Source organism: Taurulus bubalis (genome assembly GCF_910589615.1).
Source record: "Taurulus bubalis genome assembly, chromosome: 5".
NCBI classification, from domain to species: Eukaryota; Metazoa; Chordata; class Actinopteri; order Perciformes; family Cottidae; genus Taurulus; species Taurulus bubalis.
The window spans coordinates 25,330,435-25,352,662 of NC_136593.1; the positions used below are offsets into that span (position 1 = coordinate 25,330,435).

The following is a 22,228-nucleotide window of genomic DNA, read 5'->3' on the forward strand; positions in this document are numbered from 1 at the left end:
TTTCCTGGAGATTTACTCGAACCATCACCACTACCAGCCTGATCCCAACCTTTACCCTAACCTTAAGCTACTATAAACCTAACCCTACTCTAACCATAAGCTACTATAAACCTAACCCTACTCTAACCTTAAGCCAAGTCCGCACCTTACAATGTAATGGTTATGTGGAAGTGCATTTTGTCCCCATGTAAGCAACCCAACAATGTGAATGTAAAGAGATTTACGCACAAGACAGGTAATGTGTTACCACACAAACACACGCACACACCTGCCATTGCTTTTTCATTGGTCCAACTGGTGACACTTTGACCCCTGACTGATGATATCCTCAACACAAACAACTGACGCAAAATCCAATTCCCTCTGCCCTCCATGCCTGTCTGTCTCTCTGCCAGTCTCTCTATCTGTGTGTGTCACTCTGTCTGTTTCTCTGTCTGTCTATCTATCTGTGTGTGTGTGTCACTCTGTCTGTCACTCTGTCTGTCTCTCTATCTGTGTCACTGTCTGTCTCTCTGTCTGTCTCTCTGTCTGTCTCTCTGTCTGTCTCTCTGTCAGTCTCTCTATCTGTGTCTCTCTGTCTGTCTCTCTGTCTGTCTCTCTATCTGTGTGTGTCACTCTGTCTGTCTCTCTGTCTGTCTGTCTATCTATCTGTGTGTGTGTGTGTGTGTGTGTGTGTGTGTGTGTGTGTGTGTGTGTCACTCTGTCTGTCTCTCTATCTCTCTGTCTGTCTGTCTGCTTGCCTCTGTGGGTCCGTCTGCCTGTCTCTCTATCTCTCTGTCTGTCTGTCTGTCACCACCAAAGGTCAGCGTATTCTTGGAAAGAGACAAAAGGAGGTTAGAGCTGAAGAGGATGACTAGCGGAAGAGGTAAATCAAAATATGTAAAGAGAAGCAAATAAATACTAGAAAATACTATTTGATTAACACTAATTGGAAGATAAGACACAGATGAGTCAATTTTCTTCCACAAAGGAGGAGACAGGAAACCAAAAGAAAAAAAAGTGTAAAAGTGAAAAATTGGTTCTTTGTCCCACTTTCTTTTAAAGCTATAATCTTTATTATGACCAAACCTCATGTTTTCTGCTATTCATGGCAGTATTTGTCCGCAATATTGAACTATATATACATATATGTATATAAGTAATAGTTTTAATTCTTACTAATGGAGCAGGGATTCACAAGAATCACTGATGAGACAATCTAATACTGGATGTGACGTGGAACACAAAGAGCAGCGTCAGTCTTATGGAAGAACACTTTTTTAGGCTACTTTATTAAAACATGACATGACACAATGAATCCTGCACGGGGGTCTGGACGAGCTGTTATTAGAACGAGCAGAAACCGTATCAGCCGGTAAGCACAGTTGTCCCCAAACCAACCAGGACTGGAATGGTATATCTTTTGAGTACCTTTAAGCAGATTGAGTTCTTTGGATTTGTGTCTCCCTTGATGTTATAAAATTATCTTTCAAATGAGAGCCAACGCTCTCTCTCTCTCTTTCTCTCTCTCTCTCTCTCTCTCTCTCTCTCTATGATGGTGGAGCTGAGTGATGATGTCAACAGCAAAGATCTTATTGCCAGAAGCCCGGCAGCTCAATGTGACCTACATGCTTTATCTACACAAGACACTTTTTACTCACCTCTCACTCTCACCTCTCTCGCTCTCTCTGTTTCCCCCATGTCTGTCTCTGTGTCTCTCTCTCCCTCCAATGAGGGGTCGCGGCATGAAACGAAGAGATTACTCAAACAGGACAAAGTCATATTCAATTACAGCACGGGGATATTGGCTGTACAGTAAATTGAACAATTATGTGGCAGGGCTACAGTGGCAGATGTGTATGCGGCCCCATTTTAGTGGAGTGTGCTGTCAGCAGTGTCGGGTCATTCCATTACAGCTGAAGACTGGAAGGGAGGCCGCCGCAGCATACTTATTAAAATAGACACACACACACACACACGCATACACACACACAAACACACACAATCACGGTCAGGAGCTGGGAAACAGTGATAGAAAAAGGAAATGCAGCACAGATTTTCATCTAACAATCTCTACCAGCCACATGTTCCATTTACATTATGTCCCCCTTAATTAATGTAAATCCCCATTAAAGTGACTCAAAAGAGTTATTAACAGAGGAGAACATATTGATTAGCTTACATAGAATACGTTTAGCACTATACTCCTGACAAAAAAGTAGCAGCCACTTTAATTAAATGGACTCATTTACTCTACCAAAAGACCGAAAGAGTGCCAAAAATAAAGAACGTTTATTCGTCAAATTGAATTCTATTGAATGTTATCATCAAGGGATCATTTAATGGGTTCAAGATAGATGTGATGGGTTAATAACCCTTTAAAGCACATACAAGGCAGAGGAAATGCTTTGATAGAGCCTCCGTTCATTTCTAAATATGAATTTTTTAAACTATGGTATTTTAATTAGTAATTCAACTTGATTTAATTGACTTAATGTTGTATTCTGTGTTCCTCTATGGGACTCTTGACACGGCTCCCACACAAACACTGTATTCCAATTTCGGACAAAAGCAAAATCACAATATGTCAGAGTAGGAAATACCTTGTGGAGACTTTGAGTCAAACGTCCAACAAGACGCATCAGGCCTACATTTCAGGGAGCCTATTTAGAGTTCCAGGATTATTTCATGTTAAAATTTCTATCTATATCATATTTAAAAAGGACAGTTTAAGCATTAGTGGTGAGCATTATGAGCACCGCATGAGCATTATGATCATGTGGTGTTACCTAAAGCATGGCTTTAGGAAACACCACTATGTTTATCATAGTATAAACAAAATGAAAGAAATAAAATGTAATGTAAACAGCAGCACGCCAAACATTAGAAACTGATTACATTATGACATAACCAACACGTCTTATCATTGTCCACCCATATCAGCGTTAGACTGGCTTCTGTATCAGCTGGACAACTTGGGTGCAAAGACAGTTCATAAGAAGTGGGCGTAGTCTGAAACACCAGCTCTGAGTAAAGCATTTCACTGTAGCTTTTACAAGGAATAACAGCTATTTCTGTGTGAATTAAAATGCAAATCAGAGTCAAAAGTCAATCAAAAATATACACTTCCCAATCTACTAAACAATTCTCACTCATCGTCAAATATGTTTTCACCCCTTTCATTCTTATTTTCACATTGTCTCATTGGTGTTCACCCCCTGTCAGCTTTCCTTCCCCATGTTCTCACCTAATGTTTCACAGAGTCCCGCTGCCAGTGAATTTATTAGCACACATGCAGGAGACAAAGACGAGACATGTGGGACCACGAGAGAAAAGAATTAAGGAAGAACCAATAGAAAGTATGTTCGGAACAGAGACAGCGTTTAGGTACAAACACATTTGTGCCATAGCTCTGAGTCACACGGCAGGAGGTCTGAAGGTCTACTTGAAGGTAGACAACGAAGATTCACTGTAATTTGCAAAAAAAAGATTGAGGTGTGTGTCAGGAAGTCGTCTCTGTAGAGGAAGTGAAAATTAAGTGAGATCTAAAAGCGTCTGCTGAACAGCAGCGACTGAGGGATTTACAGAATGCGACAAAGACCTGACAAAGCCGGAGTCAACGACAGGGGTTGAACCTCATCATCTCGGAATAGCTCCGAAAATGACATTTCTATGCTAATATTCTGCATTAGCATAATACATTATGGGAAAACTGCCTTGATTCTTTTTCTTAGACATATCAGATGAAATGTTTATATTGATTGAGTCCTACTCATTTTTATACAACACAAGTCCATAAAATGTGTAGTTTTGTGGTGTACTATAAATTACAAAATTCATTTTTCAACTGGTACCATGCATAACAACTTCTCATGTCTAAAATAAACATTAAGCGTTTACTGATCCGTCGTTTGATTGGTACGACAAAGAAGGACCAGTAGGAAGTCAAATTACTTGGGGAAAGATTAATGATGTATAGTTACCTTTATATAATGAGTGAGTGCGGAGATGGAACATGAACCCAGGACACTGGGAACAATGTCAGCTTTTGTTCGAGCCTTTCTTAACGTCAGCCTCCGTACGCAGTCTACCTCTACTACTAAAATATAGTGCCACTTCTATGAAATATTTCTATAACGTGTGGATTCATTTGAAATGACTTCATGAAAGCTCTGTCCCCATACTGTGATGCATTTCATGACTTAATGACCATGAAGCATGGTGCTATACTAAGAGCCTCAGCATAATTATACAATGCGCCTGTCTGAAACCCCCTTTAATCCTGCGCATGTGGGGGTGCTGCGTCCAGAAAATGTGACTTTCAAAAGAGAGAACCTGACAATCACGCCCACTTTAAAATGATTATGATAATATCTGATGAAACACTCATAACCGGTTCACAGAATCTGAGAAAACAACCCCCCCTTAAGATCCATTTAGTAGCTGTTCTGGTGCTTTTAATCATACCACATGATCTTGATCAACAGAGTGTTCTGACATCACCAGCTGTACACTAATGTACAGCTATCCCAGTGCAAACTATTCAATAAAATGAAAAGGCAGTTCTCCCGCTGAACCAACTTGTTGCTGGAGAAGTTCATGATGATTTTTACCACACGCTTCAAAAGTCAAATGGTTAAATGTGTTCTTCATTCTTAGTCACTCGTCTGATCACAGCATCCACTCGAGTCAACCGCTCCCATCTCTCACACCTACGGGGGGTCTTTGTGTCATTTATGTTTCTCATTCCACGCATCTTAATGTGCTGCCTTGTTTTTATCTATATTCATAGAAGCTTCATTTTGCAGATCCCTTCCCTCCCCTCCCTCCTAGCCCAAACACATTTCTGCACTTCATTTCCATCCGTCTCGCTGGTGTTCCCATCCCCGCTGAATTATGTCTCACATCAAGGAAAACAATGCGAGTCAAAATACTTCACAGGGGCTGAGGAGGCTGTGCTTTTGCAGGCGGTGTCCGGGAGATGCCTGCAGGCGATACGCGGGCCAACATACTGAAGAGTACATTATGGGACATTACTGTCAAAACTGATGTCTCTCCACACTTTAAAAATCCCTGTGCTATACTGAAGAGCAGGGAGTTTCAAGTTTGTAAGAAGAAGTGAGATGGCAGAAAAGCTTAACTTTCGATAAATTCTAAGTATTCATCTCGCAGAAAAAGCCATAAAAGCCTTTATTGTAGCAGCTAATGACCTTCCATCAGGCACCACTAAAATTACAGCTTTTTTACAATATTTTATCCATCTCCTTTTTATATATTGATTCCCCGATCTCCAATAGCTAAAGCAGAATTTCCCCTCTGTGCCTGAGAGTAAAAAAGATTGCAGTAATTTTATGAGCTGGTATACAGTCACCACTGTCCTTGAATGGTTACAGCCTGGGGCCATGAATCCTCTTCTGTTTATTACTTTATTCATTCTGTTTTAATTTTCTTGTACTTACATATTAGGAGTTTCACTATCCGCCAACTGAAATCTAGGCCATGTAGGCCCTCGGGAAATTAGAAACATGTTACAGTACATCTCCGGTTGGTGTAATGTGTGGCCTTGATGATTACGAAGGTGATTCTAAACAAAACTAGTATCACACACGTAATCCAGCAAAAGACTTTCACCAAGGAAACCGCTGTTCACATCACGTGTGAAACCAAAAGTCAACGTATGTAAATGAATGTAACATACTTAGCTTACGCCTACCTAACTACCTAACAAATATACTTATTTGAACCCAAACTACAATATTTTCCGATATCTAACCAAGTGGTTTCCTGAATATGGAAGTTTATTTTAAAAAAAGACTGTAGAGCGTCATACAGAAGTTCAGGGCCGCTGACCAAGCTGGCATATTTGACAAGTTGGGGCTCGACATGTTGGAATTTGTAGTGGGAAAAATGTTTTACAAACCATTGGCTCCACAAACAAAAAAGGGGTTTGAATTATATTTTTTGCTGACTTAATTTATAGCTGCTCTGGCAATTTTGAACATAAAATAATCTCCTACTGATGCCAAACGAGAGAGGCAGAACACCATCATTACTAACACACCATGTAAAGTGATACAGCTGAATCTCTTCTACAGCTTGCAGACGACATACCATATGTGATAACAATATAATGAAGAGTAATGATTCTCCATGGATCTTGACAAGAGATTCAGACCCAGATGGGTCCCAAATTAAGCCAATTGGTTATCAAAGTGTGCCGTCTTTGCAGGAACTTCAAACTATTGTTGACAACGACTTGTTCAACTGGAGGTTGTTGCAGTGCTGTTGGAATGAACTGACCCGACTAGGGCCTCAAGCTGAACGACAGACCAATGTTGAAGTGCTTCATGACTGCAGAGCCGGCTCACCTGATACATACACTTGATGGATATCCTCCATCCTCAATAGAATTCAAGGCTGCTCAAGGACTACTTGATAAGTGTGGAAATATTATGATGTCTGTAGAAGCATCAAATCGATCCAGAGAGCGAGTCAGTTTGATCCCACATTAGACACGCAGCCACTGACGCAATCACAGAGAGTACTCCTGTAATGCATCACCCCTCACACCTCGCACGGACAGCTCAATTGGTTGCCGCCATTCATTTAATCAACGTACGCACACATACACAGCTATGGGCATTTATGTGATGACAGCGGCAGTATTGAAGTGGCAAGGTTGATTGAGGCAGCTTTCTTTGTCCTCTGTGTCCTCTGAATGTGTTGAAGTTCATCATCAGGTCTTAGCAGAAATGCTGTTCCTGAATTTCAGCTTTATTCACTGAATGAGTTGGGCCTTGTCCCTGAAAGTCCATGAGTGGAATCATCCATTGTACTCCCAGTCTACTTTTAACTTGAGCCTTTGCCATTTTTTTCTGTTAATTATTTTGCTGTAAGCGTAGTTGTACAACTTCAATGTGTTGACAGTAAGAACCCTCTCTTCGAAAATAATGTATCCCTCACTGAAGTTTCAAACTTTTGTATTCAAAACTAATAGGGTCAAGACAAAACTTGTGACAACTTAGAATATATTGTTTCTGAAAAAGTTGCCAAGTATAAGAGATAAACCAGCGATTTATGGCATCAGTGGAAGGGTGAATCATGACCCTTTCCTTAGAAATATTCTTGCTGTTTTAATCCACAGTCCCTTAAAAATATGACATGCTTGCAGCGAAGCAAAGCATTTGTTGCACCATCTCATTCCCACTTGTCACAGGCATATACAGCAGTCATTACACATTTTATCAGTGAGTGCCAAAGAGAAAGGAGCAAGAACATTTGTGTGTTGTCTACATAGCAGGATGTCTCAACATTTGGGGAAATTATATTATTTACCACCAACAGTCTAAATAAGAAATCAAAATCCACCGTGCCACGGGCCACCCGGGTCTGCATGTGTTCAATTCTATCAACTGCTTGTGTCAGCAATCCAAAATGTATGGCCACGCCATACATACTGAACACATCTGCCTAGACACTGATGACACAACTAGGTTTTATGTCCATACCTGTCAATTTCGGACTATATTTGGGCTCGAACAGATCCTCGAGCCTATTGGTTCCCACTGAAGACGTAAACATTTTTAAACAGCTCACAAATGTCTAGTTTTGTTTTGACATAATGCTTTGTTATTCGCTGAAACAGCTTGTCAGCAAATGTCATTAAAAAAGAAGTAGAAGTAAATATTGATAATTGTAAAACTGCAGAGAATACACATTGCCATTTGGTACTGTAGTCAGTATTAGGGGCAGCAGGATGGTATGTGTGGGATTATGTCCAAAAAGCAGGTCTTATTCCATGTGAGACACTAGTTATGAAGCATGCACATACACACACAAACCATGAGGCATAATATGTATATTTTACCAACATTGTGTTGTATTTTACAGTTGAATGAGTTAATTAGGCTGTTGTATTGGGACAGTAGGTCAAAGAGAAAGGCATCAGGACTGGCTGCCATATATCACATACATGATCATGATACATGATCATGATACATGACGTTGAACCACATCAACATACATATTATCATTGAATATCTGTTCATGAAAAAATATTTAAAGGAAAATAAAAAAGTATGAATTCTATGAAAAGGTTTGTGGAGACAATAAACATATAATTGTGTTATTATGTCCATAGTCTCTGGCTATTTTATCTTATTTCTCAAATTCAATGGCGATTGATTATATAACCAAAAAACAATAACCATGAAGAAGAAGGGTTTGCTCTTTGAAATATATAGCAAATAGCAACAGTTCAATTACACATGATGAGTTCTTCTTCAAAAAGAGGTTTATCTTTGAGATGGCAATCAGAATTACTCCCAAGGGTCCCATTTTCCTCCAAACATATTGTCACACACACACACACACACACACACACACACACACACACACACACACCCACACCCCACCCACTCACACACACCCCCACACACACTCACACACACTCACACACACTGCCTCTAGTGAAACCGCCCTGCCTGCACTGTCTATATTTAAACCCCCTGGAGTGTGTTTTCATGGTAATGAAGGACCTGTTAAATGGACTGCATTCATACAGGGCCTTTCAACCTTACTGGACAAAGTGCTGTTCAACTCACCTCTCATTCCCCAAATCACACACACAGTCATACACCAACAGGCGCTGGCCTGTCCATCGGGAGCTACTTGGTATTGCTCAAGGACACTTTGACATGTGGACAAGAGGAGCTGGGGATCGAACCTTGTGATATCTCTTGGGACACAGCCGCCCCCAACATGTCCCCCAGTATGACTCATTGATGTGGTTTTAATAGAGCTCAGTGGCACAGTGGAAGACGATATACCAGGCTTGTTAATCGATACATTCATTGTTGGTTTTTTGGGCCTCTTTTTTTTTTTTACAAAAAAAGTGTAAAATTAAGTCTTGGACTATCTTTTCTTAAGCCATATTTTTTGTTTGTTATTTTAATGTTATATTTGCACAAATAATGTAATTATACTTGTGATTTAAATCATGATATTCTAACATATTTTTGTTATCTAAAAACACCAGTCTAATCAAAAAGAGAGCAAGTCTTTTAGAAACTGACATGTGCTTCACAACATGTTGGTATTGAATAGAAAATACTAACGTTTCCTACGTGTGAATGCTCTATTAAAGGGGACATTCTAATTTTCACATGTGAAAGAAAAAAAAATAGAAAACAGCACTTGCTGTCAGGCTAATAAAACGGAACAGCTTTCCTCGTGAGTAAAATGACAGTACAACATATCATCAATTCCCATCTTAATTTACCCACTTCAAGGCTGCAGCATGAGGGCCTGAGCGCTCTCTGATGGTGGCTGGGCATGAATGGCAAAATGGCTCGACAAGGAGCACGCAAATTAGATTTGCTTCTGCCGTCAATAGTGAGCCTTGACATTGTGCAGGTCTGAAAATTAATTTCCAGTCATGTGTGTGTGTGTGTGTGTGTGTGTGTGTGTGTGTGTGTGTGTGTGTGTGTGTGTGTGTGTGTGTGTGTTTATACATATATATATATATATATATATATATATATATATATATATATATATATATATATATATATGAATGGTATGAGACGAGCGGCATATTCGTAATACCAACATGTGTATCATATTGAATGTAAAATGAAAAAAAGTGGATTTTCAATTGTCCAGCAGTCGAGGAGGAAGAGACAATCAATTTGACCTCTGAGTGTCACACTCAGCCCATTGCAAACGACAACTGATCTTACAACTACACGACAAAGCACTCGTAATTATGTGGAATGGGTAACATAGTTTACGGTAAGGGTCGTTTCATATATTATATGGTTTATATTGCATATCTCAAGGAAAATCTTGGCCAATAGAGCTACTGTGAGGTTAATGTTTGCAGTTAAACTTTGAGTCTCACCCTCATAATAACTTCCAGTTAATATAACTAAAGTTATAGTCGGATAATAATAATGTTGATTCATCTGATTACAATGTCACTTGATGGTCCCGTAATTTCACACCAATAATTAGTGAATGGGTTTTTAGACAATACACAAATAAAGCTTCTAAAGATTTTTTGCAAAAAGCATGACTTATAGACTAAAGCCTAAAGTAAGGTGTGAAAGATGCATCGTTTAACTAAAAATAATGTATTTTTCATTATTTGTTCATTTCCCATGTTGCCAGTTGGCAAAAAAAGGCTGCAGTAAATGTTTATAATTGATCCTTTTTCATATATCATTAAGGTTATGGAATTATTACATGTCCATTAAAAAATTGTTTTGCAAAGGAATAATCCAACCTTTTAGGAAATAATGATGACATGTTTCAAACAGAGCCAGCCTTTATGCTAAGCTAGGCTAACCATGCCCTGATATCAATTCTGATGCGAAATGAGTGCAATCATGCACTCATCTCAATTTCTAAGAGAAAGCAATGGGTGCACATCCCAAACTGATGAATTATTCCTTCAAGGATGTAACACATGTTCTTCAAAGAAACTCCTGGATCGTCAAACCATAGAATTAACCCTTCATTGCCTCTCGTCTTTCACTCTCTCTCTCTCTCTCTCTCTCTCTCTCTCTCTCTCTCTCTCTCTCTCTCTCTCTCTCTCTCTCTCTCTCCCTCCGTCTCTTTGGATGTCTCTCCCCACAGCTCATCTCGAAACCTGAGCATTACCTAATGGTACACTCTCTGATTTAGCTGTATACAGTTCACTTTGAATGGAAACATATTATATTTGCCAACCCAATCACATTGAAGCACAATTCTCCTTTTTAACATGATGTCTTCCTCTGGAATATGCTGTTTTTCACAAACTATATTAAGATTAAATTTGAACTTAAATAACTTCCCTAAAACAGAAGAAGTCAGGTTGCCTCTCGGCACACATGCAACACAGATGAATAGTGAAGATGAAGCACAGGCAAAGGTTGACTTTGTGAATTCTTGTCTTTTTCTGTCTTTTTTTCTCTACTTCTCATTCTGGAGGTATGGGGCCGTCCCCAGATAATTCTAGATTTGTCAGCATTATGCCAGGTTTTAATCTGCCATTCTGATCAGGCAGAGGGCAGAGCAGCCATGGCCCACTGAGGTCCTGATTGGAGTTTGTCAGACCTCTGGAGGACGCGATTAGAACAAGCTAATTAGGACAGGCGGAAGTTTAGGAAACGCTGGAGAAGTCATCAGAAGGGAGTGAACAAGAGGGAGACACTGTGTGTGTGTGTGTGTGTGTGTGTGTGTGTGTGTGTGTGTGTGTGTGTGTGTGTGTGTGTGTGTGTGTGCGTGTGTGTGTGTGTGTGAGATGATATCACACAAACTCATCCATAATAGGAGTGTGTAGGGTAGCAATGTAAACCTCTCCTCCTGCTATCTGCTTCTGATTGTAAACTTTAGGTTGAACCGATGATTCTGCTGTAGAACTTTCCTACATCTCTGTTTTTGGTTTTTGTCCTCCGTCTCCACCATGACATTGATGAGTGCGGTCCTGTGCTAACCTTACGAAATACTGGCCAATAATAAAACCGTATTTCTCCTTTACTTCTGATCTCTGCGGCTCTCACAATGACACGAAAATAGAATATCCAGCAGAATGTCAGCCGGCTGTCTCTCTATTGTTTTCCTCTCTTGCCTGGATCCTACCCACCATTACATCAGCATCTTATGTAAGAGCTGCGATCAAACATGTGCGAGGGGACAGCAGGAGAGCAACGGTGGATCTGAGCATTAGCAACAGGAACACTAAGGGAAACTGTCACCGGCTCTGTTTTTACCCACAAGCACCCGAGCTCTCGCAGGCACGACGGGCCACCAATTAGGGTTAGACGAGAGAGCGGAAGTATTGAAATAAATAAACTAAAAGATCATTTGTGGCCTGAGGCTTGCGTCGCTTGCACGGTGAAAGATTAATGCTGCCCCTCTGAAAAACCAAAGGCTCTAAAGGGACAGCGGAAGTGGCTTATTTCTCTTCTGAAGCGCTGGTAAAATAAAAAATAAAAAGGCCCGGAGATGCCTCCAGGCCAGAGGAGCGCAGAGGAGAGCGGCTGAGAAAGGAAGAACAGAGACAGAGAGAGAAGGAGGAAGGCAAACATATCACATTGACAGTGGCACATAACTGCCTTAACTCTAAAACACACACACACACACACACACACACACACACACACACACACACACACACACACACACACACACACACACACACATACAGTACTGCATGCTCTAAATCACACAACTTAGTCTTAACCCAGGCTTACTGTACCTGTGAAGCCCTCCACTTACTAAAATCTCTGCCACCTAACCCTAAAGCCTGAACCAGGAGGCTTCAAAGCTGCTGTGTGTTCTAACAGTATAGTCAGGACTCCAGAATGGAATCTGTAATAACAGCCAAGGGCTGGTACAGTGAAATAAAGGCTGGCCACTCATTCGCTCCAATTATTTTTACTTCTCTGTTCTTTCATTCACTGTCACAGTAAGCTACTATCAATAAAACTTCACTTCCTGCAGCCGTTTCACATTAAAAGCCTCCAAGGGAAGGTGATTATGCACTTTGAGCAGTAGGGAAGTTTTTAATGTGATGCAAGGATGTTGAGTTTCATTGGCAGCAGCAGGTCCAAAAACATCTGCCAAGTAGAAGCAATAACCTTAATTCGTGGAAGAGGTTTTGTGTTACAAAGAGAAACCAGTAACAGATTACACTAACATCATACCATGAATAGTACATTGTTAGTTAATTAAAGCATACCTTAATAAATAATGACATAATAAATTATATTGCTTCGGAATTATTAGAGATTATTTATTTATGTTTTTTAAGAGTTCACTGTTGTTGCACACATTATAAACAATATGTGTTATTGCTTAAGAATTGGAATGTCAACCATCAATTAACATTATTTTGATGTAATTAATAAAGTTGCAACTGCTGATTATAAAACTAAATAGTTCATACTTATTGGTCCAAACAGTTCATGTTTATGGATGTTTAACCAACAATTTATTGAGGCTTAAAAATCCTTAAAAGTAGAGTGTATAATATGTATAACAATACATTGTTGATAAATAATGTAATCCAAATGGAATTGTTATTGTTTCTTATAAGATGTGATACATTATTAATTAATTCATTTTAAACAAACTAGTATATAAACTGTTAGTTAGTTAGTTAGTTGGTCTGGGCTGACACTTAACTGCTATTTGGTTTTCTTACCCCTGTAAATTGTCTTATGTGGACAAAAAACACCAGAGAATGTCATGTGGGCCAAGCAAATTCAAGAAGCAATCTCTACGTGTCTATTGTTTCAACCAAACAGATTCATCAATCTAGAAGAGTGGGGGATGTGGAAAGACGCCTATTTTAGAAGAAATAGAGGTTTGTTGTTGTTTTTGTGTAACTTAAAAGGTTCTATCCCTCTGGTCTGCATGACAAAACTAACTGTTTGCCTGTATTCATGAATACCATATAAACCCCATAACCACAAGACTGTGGATATATGACATCGTTGTGGTCCCTCTACCAACTGGATGGTGGTTTGTGGGCCCCAGGTGACCCAGTTCTTTTGGTCATCATAGGTCATATAAGCACTGACATTGCTTCTGTGTTAACAAAACTGATGACAATTACTTGACTGAAATACATTCTGCTTGAGCACATTTTTTCATTTTTGCACATTCTGACGACATCACTAAACTATTTTCCTCTTTGGTATGTGGTTTGCTGGACTGATGTTTTTAACTTATACACCTGAGAAACCCCATATGTTATGGACATAAGACACAGGAATCCTCTACTTCCTCAAGATATTTCTTAGATTGGTGTTTCTCTGCTGTGTGCACCACACGTAATCAGATGGGATCAGATGTGCATTCAATAGTTCCAAACCTCCCAACAGCTTTCCATTTAAAACACTTTAACCTTCCAATCTGATCCTACGCACTGTCCCATAGTTGCTTGCTGTCTCGGTATTTCAGCTTTCTTGGCAAAAGACAAATATCAAAATAATTTCGACTAACACTTTTTGCAATTTTCTTGCTTTTTACCACTAAAAGTTCTGGCCTTTCCAAATGTTCCTTGGTGTGCCTGAACACCACCACAATGTCCTCACAGGAAAGACAAAGACGCACACAAACACGCACCTGAGTAGGCCCAGTAGGTCTCCTCGGTGGCAGCTCTCCGGAGTCGTGTCCCGTCGGCCATGGCTCTGTGAAGGTCTTGGATAGGGGCTTGGGACTCGGCTTGGCTTCCTGTCAGCGCTGTGGGGAGGGAGGAGAAGCGGACAGGCGGGTTAGCACAAACAACAGCAGCACTCTGCAACCATGCCTGGACACATACTGGGCAGGATGACAGCCAACTGTGTCCTTAGCTGCCTTACCATGCAAGCTGCCTCATAATAAAATGCACAGTAGGAACAAAGGTCAGCAAAAAGAATAACTACACTGTGGAACTTAACTTCTAGAAAACACACCAGCCGAACGCATCATACATTTAAGGACAACCTCAGTCCTCTGACCAAAAGGTGTTTGCAGCATCAGAAACATATGTTTTTATATTAGATATTAGATAATACAGACAAAAAACATCAGACGCAAATACATATAGACATGTTCGCTTTGACAGTGTCTCACCTACAGACAGTGTCTTATTCAGACAGTGGACATATAGACAGTGTCTCATATACAGACAGTGGACATATTGACAGTGTCTCATTCAGACAGTGGACATATAGACAGTGTCTCACATACAGACAGTGGACATATAGACAGTGTCTCACATACAGACAGTGTCTCATTCAGACAATTATCTGAGGAGCTACATTTAGGTACATCCTCTGCAGTCAAAAGATGATAGATGATATGATGTTTTCATAATGTCTTTACATTATGTATCCATGTGAGCATTCGCTTAGCGAAGGGGGTGATTCAATTTGTTTTTCTTGTGGCCCGAGGGCCTTTGCTCTAAAGAATGATGCTGAAACTGAGGTCTGAGGTAAGCCTGAATCCCCAACAGGGCCTCAAGACCCCAGACCTCAAGGGGCTGCAAAAAGCCGCGAATTCACCGCATGTCTATCAATATTGATGATTAATTTGCAAGGTATTTTACACCAATTATGTAGTATATCATCAAATGTATAGGGCTCTGTCTTAAGACCTTGATATTAAGAAAGCCTGGGACCAGTTTGTTTAATTCCAGCACAGCCTGTTCATCTCGGGGTCTAGAATGAGTCTGCTGGGAACTTGAAGGCCAAACAGTACTGTACATACACAACGCAAAGAGGCTGAGGAATGGGTGGTTAATAAGGGCCCCAACACAACAACTGTGACCTGGGCCCCAAATAATTTAATCTGACTATGGTAGGAGGACGTTTTTAGACAAAATGAGTTTGTAAATCTTGTTGCCTTTAAATTGTAAATAACACAATCACAATAAATAAATCAATATTGACATTATTGACTATTATAATATTCACTTTGTCCATTTTGACTATTCTGCATTCTATAATCACATTTCTGCAAATGACTGAGAGTGGCAGGCAGTGCCACTCTCAGTCCTGGGATGAGATTAGTAGAAAGGGGAGACAGCGTTTCCAGTAAGTTGATGCTATACAAGTTTTTCTGATCAGCTCCCTTTTTAATGAAAAATACTCAATTAAAAGCTGCCCATGGCAAACAATCAACCTTCATTAGGTTGATACGGTTGCACTTACTGATGGAGCAATAATTTAATCGTTGATTGCGGTAAAAAATAAAACACTCACAAAAGTTGATCTTGGTGAATTTTCATTATCGAGGATAATAGTGAATCACCCGTGACTTGACAAAGCTGCTATCATGGTGAAGTGAAGAGCAGAGCCTGATTTACAGTAAGAGGAATTAGCATGTAAAAAACAACAGACACAAAATGTTGTTATTTTTTTCATCTAGCCTCTATGTCTGCAGGCGCACCTTATTATTTATGATTACCTTATTTATGATTGTGTTTTTTTTTTTTCATTGAGGAAGCATGCGTGTCTTATTGGTGAAGTAATACAAGCATCAGATTTGTAACTAAATGTAACATAAAGGGATTCCAGTATGTTTTAATGCCATTTCAAGAGTTTTTGATGATTATCGGGATAATATCGGGAATTCCAATTATTTTGGTCTAGATAATCATGACATTTTCATTTCATCCCATGTCTAGTTACACTCAAACATATTTGGTCCATAGATCAGTCATACTAGTACATGTATGTAATTTCTCACATTCATATTACAGCATAGCAGCATTTCTTTGAACTTTATTTCTCATTTGGGAGTAGACTGTTCGAATAGAGAAATCAAGAAGCCCTCTGCCTTTAAATCGCTCCTCTCAGGCTGAGAGACCCTCTTGATCCCTGTTACAGAAAAGGCAGAGACAGAACGCTTGGCTTCTTTAGAGGGGAGGACAGGAGTTCTGACAGCATCTCTCCTAATGCCTGCACCGTGATCCAGGATATGGTCTTTTAACAACAATCAGATATTAAAAAAAAATACTGGATTACTCCTGATGAACGCCACCTTAAATTTACCCCATTTCTTAAAGCCTTAGTCTTTACTTTTATACATTTTACTTTGAACATGAACGTTTTGAGAATTATTTTTGCAAGAGTAATCACCAGGGCTTTACAAAAATGGGTTTTACCATGTGGTTATTAATGAGAGAATTATTTTATTAAACTACCCCAAAAAAATGCTATATAATTGTTGATGGAAAATACTCCAGGAAATTAAAGACTAAGGGTTTGGACTACCATCATCTCTCCTGTGGAGGTTGCTTATAAATTATTTTATTTTATTTTCCTTAACATAAAGTAATGACTAGATGCACTTTACTTAGGTTTTCAGACTTTACTGTAGGTAAAAGTAGCACAGTGTAGACATATTATGTTGCAGTTCTGCATTGAACATTTTAAAAAGTATAAATGTATTACCATTAAAATATACTTTAATTTAAAACTGTACACGTATTCATTATGCAGAAAGGTGCTAAGCATCACTTAGCAATACACAACTAAAGTGCAAGTACCTAAAAAGTGTACTTGAGTAAATGCACTGAGGTCCTTACCCCCACTGATGCAGACTGGTGCTACAAAGGAAAGCTCAGGTTCATTACAACTTGGGTCATAACCCACATACATCATTGCTTAGAGCTTGTAACACACGGATATCGCTGCGAATGTTGTCCACTGGATAAAGAAACTTGGACAACTGCCATGTGTATCATTCCAACCAGCCATTGAAAAAAAGCATGTTTTGTTAGACTAAGCCACTAAAGTAAATTCAACAACACTTAAGAGTGCAACAACCATTGAGTTCATCTCTACACACATCTTAAACACTAACTTTTGTATTTACCTGAACCCAATTTCCCCCATGGATTTGTGTCTAAAAGAATAATAGGGGGAACGCTTTTTGAAATCGGTGTAAGTATTGAACAGAAAGCTGCAGACGAAAGCAGCTAAGCGGGGTGTAATGTAACCACTGGGGGAAAGTCCTCATCGTCCACTAAAAGAGCTTGTGTTGGCCACTCACAGGCTCAGAAGTGTCTGACAACATTATAGAAATAACCCTACTGAGAGATAAAAAAAACCTATTCTTTCCTCTCTAAGTCTCACTCGGACAGGTCTTGTTCTGAAATCAACTAAATATTCAGCCATTACATTGACGGTCTTCAAGGGAACAAGAAGACATGCTTTCTGTACTCCTACACGTCAAACTCTGACAACACAGACTCCTCTCTCCATCTCTCGCTCACGTTTCCATTGTTGTCTTCCGGCAGCAAGTTACATGCCGCAAGAACAAACAAACCAGATTGAGCGAAAGCTTAAGAAACACGTTTTACTTCTCTGTCCTTCCCATAATGTTGTCGGATACCAGTCAAAACAAGGTCTTTTAGTGGACGTACATTGACGGTGGGGACTTTCCCTTGTATAGCGCCTGCTGTCTGCAGTGTTCTACCTCGATACTGGACCAATTTAAAAAAGTTTTGTCTTCATTAGTCATTTAGACATAAAAAAATATGAGAAACAGTCACCATTTGAATGTTCAGGATAAGAATCAAATCTTCTTAAAGGGCCAGTGTGGGTTTATAAGTGTGTTTGAGTTCCACTTTTGTATTGTCACATATGTGCTGTTGGGTTTCAGTGGGAAATCTCACTTTAGCCCACTATAAATACACAGTGGAAGCATCTGGAGGAGGAGCTGCCATTTCACATCTGACCCCATAATGACCAGCTGTGATTATGTGTGTGTGTGTGTGTGTGTGTGTGTGTGTGTGTGTGTGTGTGTGTGTGTGTGTGTGTGTGTGTGTGTGTGTGTGTGTGTGTGTGTGTGTCAGTGGAGACAGACCAAGCTGTCTTTAAATGCATGGGCATGTCAAAACATCAATCATGTTTTGATGGAAACTCAAAGTCTCCAGAATTGTTCAAGGCATTGTGGAGATGTAATCCTCTCTCTCTCTCTCTCTCTCTCTCTCTCTCTCTCTCTCTCTCTCTCTCTCTCTCTCTCCCATCTCCTTGTTTTAATTCTTTGGGATGTAAGCATGGCTCATGTCTGTGAATGCCAATGAGGGGCAGCTCCATGGCTTTTCTATGAATTACATTATTGATTCCCAATACTGCTCAGAACAGAAAATGTAATTATGCACAGACCCCGCCCTAACCCCCTTCATCCTCGCCAAACACATCTTCTTTCCCTTCCCTGTCTTTCACTCAGTGGCTTTTCATCAATTTGTCTTTCCCTCCTTCCTTCAGTAACCCCCCCACCACCTGACCTCTCCAAAGCTTCAGAGTGCATTGTCCTTCAATCATGTCATGACGGCCACAGCTTACACAGATTGCTCTGCAGCAGTATCAAAACCCCTATCTCCTTCTTAGCAATGTATTTAGTCTCATTACGTCCTCAAAATGATATCATCTTTGTAAAGGTAAAACTACCTACTACTTTACATCTGAAAAATATGAGAATACCTGGTCACAAATGAAACAATTAAATTAGACATTTACACTCTAATTTAATTTGCTTCCTCTCTAAACTTCCAAAATGTGTTCCAAACTATGTAAACTGTACTTTCTAGACAAAGACGGCAGAACATAGTATGATTTTGAAACTACACGACATGTGTCTCACCGCAAATGATTTTGGTTGATTACTCAGGATTTAAGGGAATCATACCATGATTAAATTATATTTTGAGATATCTTGAGTACCAGAAAACATGCTACATCCTGATAACTATCATTATGTTGTGTTTTCATCTTAGAACTTTAACCCTTTTACAGTCTGTTTTCAGTTCATGAAAATTAATTGTAACATTTTGATAGCCTAAAAATGTCTTATTTAATGTTCAGTTGTACTATACGCCACCCTCTAGGGTCACTATGGCTACGGGCAAAATGCCAATCTTAAGGCTTCAAACCCAGTCCACAAACCAGTGGGTGACTACGTCCCCTTCTATACAGTGTGAGTTAGGGGTTGAGCTGATTAATCCAATGGACAATCTTACTAGGGCACTAGTTAATATCACTAGTCAATATTAATTCATAACATGCTTGCAGTTCATGCTTTTTCTTATTTTCTGCTTTTATTCAGACTTTATATTATTACTGATGCCTTTTCTTTCATACACCAAGGTTAGTTCAGCTGCCCCACATTAAACTCCTTTATCAGCCACATGGTTTGCTTTACTCTGTGTACAACGTTGAAAAAAGAAGTCCTTTGATGGACAAGAGTCGGGCCGGGCTCTTTTCGACTGATGACTAAAATCATAGACTTTTAGGGGGCAGCCCTTCTCTTTGTAGACTACAAAGAGAAAGGAACAAATTACTTTGCCTGAATAGATGACGGCCGATCCAAATGCTTTATTTATCCAAAGCTGATGCCCCATTAAGGTGAGCAGACAGAATCTTATTGAGAGCTGGGGGTTAAGTCAGTGACAGTGAAAAGAGACAGCGTGCGGATTGAAATCCCGGGGTGAAGGACATTGAAGGAGATGAGGAAGGAGAGGACTGACAGATGAGAATGAGAATGAGAGGAGGAGGAGGAGAAGGAGGAGAAAGAGGAGGAGGAGGAAGAGGAGGAGGAGAAGGAGGAGAAGAAGAAGGAGGAGGATGGGATGAAAGCAAAGAGATGGATTAAAGAACGCCACAGAGAGGGAGAGCTGGAAAAAGAGGGATGTGGAGTGAGGGGAGCGTATAAATAGGAGAAAAATGTAACACAAACGATAGAATTACACTCCTCTCCTAGCAACAGTTACCAGGTCACTGATGGACAGCCCACTGCATGGCAACCAGTCAGCGGCAGATGATGAGAGGAGAGGAGATGAATAGAGGTATACTGTCAGGCTGAGGGGGGAATAGTAGAATAGGAGGAGGAGGAGGAAGAGGAGGGCAGTTGTGATGGTGTCAAAGGGAACATTTTCATCAGAGACAAAGACAATGCTTTGCAATGTATTTACTGTATGTATGTATGTACAAATAAATACAGGCATTTAGCTGATGATCTTCCCCAAAGAGCTCTGGTAAAATAAAGAGAATCAGCAGAAAGGAGAGCGTTGGAAGTTTGATTTCCAGGCTTTTCACATTGCTGCGGCAGTCTCACTAACTTCTGAGCTCGGAAAAGGAGAGAACTACAGGAAGGCAGAGCTGCTTCTATGACAGGAAGGTTTGAACGTTATAACCACAAGATCTATATTGACAGAAGATGAAAGATGACACGCTTTTATCATTATACAACAGATAGTTCCATAGATAGAATCACGTTCAGAGAGGACATGGAATCGGAAAGACCACACAGATGAAGACAATGACAGGACAAGCTGTCCTAGAAGGAACAATGAAACATCCTGAATGTCACTTTGTCTCACCGAAGCAGAACATTCTCTCCGACAGAGCTTCAGAGAAGACAAGAATCCTACTTAGTGTCCAAATGCTGATGACAATCACGTCTACAACAAAGAGAATATTTTAGTCCTCTGTGTGATTTAACGGAAAGCTCCAGAACAGCTGAGTGGACCTCGTAACGCTTCATGCTAACCATTTGTGGTTGTGACCCATGGTGAGATTAGTTTGTGTTAATGTGACAGGAAGCTGCAGCATCGTTGCTATGGTTACTAACTGGTCAGATTGATTATTCAACAGATTAACTGGAACCGTGTCTTAGTTGTCTTAATATACTATTTAAATTTGAGCAGACACCAAGTATGTCTTACTCCTGTAGAGAATGTTTTCTTATTGTCTTTATTCATCCTATGTGTCATCATTAGCACACACATGTATTATATACATATGAGCCTTTGAAATGAGCCGACGGTTTTGGTTTTCTACATAAACTGGTGCAGCAGGCCCACATAGAACCCATCCCTGTGCTCTCTCCACTGCCTCGACGCTCTACGCTCTTAAACTGAGCTCCTCTCACTCCTCCTCTGTCAGAGCTCATCTGCATCACCACACAGCAGAGAGAGAGGGAAGGAGAGGAGAGGAAGACATATATTTCAGCCATATATATGAAAATATATGTACCATCCTCATGCTAAAACAGTATCCCATAGAGGTTTGCAGCAATGTGTGTGTTCTGAATACTGACGCACCGTAATGCTCAGCGCTACCCGAATTGAAACGGAGGTGAGGACGTCCTTATCTTCTATACTGTGACGTATTTCACAGTGAAACTGAATACTTGAGCGGCATACAGTTTACAAGAGAGATCTGAATGAAATGCTTTGCATTTGATTGGACCCCTAAAATGTGGGTAGGCTAAGGCTAGAGTGAAGCGTGATACAGAGCTACAGCAGACTGTTAGCTTGACACACACAGACACACACACACACACACACACACACACACACACACACACACACACACACACACACACACGCAGTCTGATTAGGAGGAGGACGCTGCATTTCCCACCAGCTCTATGACACTGCAGTGCAGGCATTAATATTAACAATAATAATAATAATAATGTATTCTATAACAATGGAAACTGTTACAGTACTGTTACAAAGCCTATCACAAACAAAGGAATACAAGATAGTCAAAAATACAAATAACACAAAAAGTAAGTAAAAAATAAATAATGTGCATAAAGAAGCATTAGTGTTTGAATGCCATTCAGAGGATTCATCAGATTTCACAAATAATTAGGAAGCTCTCTAAGCACTAGTATTATTAAAGATCAGCAAGAAAATTTGAAAGAAAAACTTAAAAACAAGATGATCAAAGATTAAAAAAAGAAATATCCCTTATAA

General features: G+C 39.9%; 1 protein-coding gene across 1 annotated transcript in view; it reads right to left on the bottom strand.

The window, feature by feature from the left end:
- The window catches only part of LOC306736344 (receptor-type tyrosine-protein phosphatase gamma-like), a gene marked incomplete at both ends in the record, with an annotated part of 390,476 nt that overhangs the window by 291,005 nt on the left and 77,243 nt on the right, over window positions 1-22,228 (bottom strand). Inside the window, one exon of the mRNA XM_079217969.1 lies at window positions 14,098-14,214. Within this exon, the coding sequence (XP_079074095.1) occupies window positions 14,098-14,214 (117 nt within the window). The remainder of the gene's footprint in view (window positions 1-14,097; window positions 14,215-22,228) is intronic.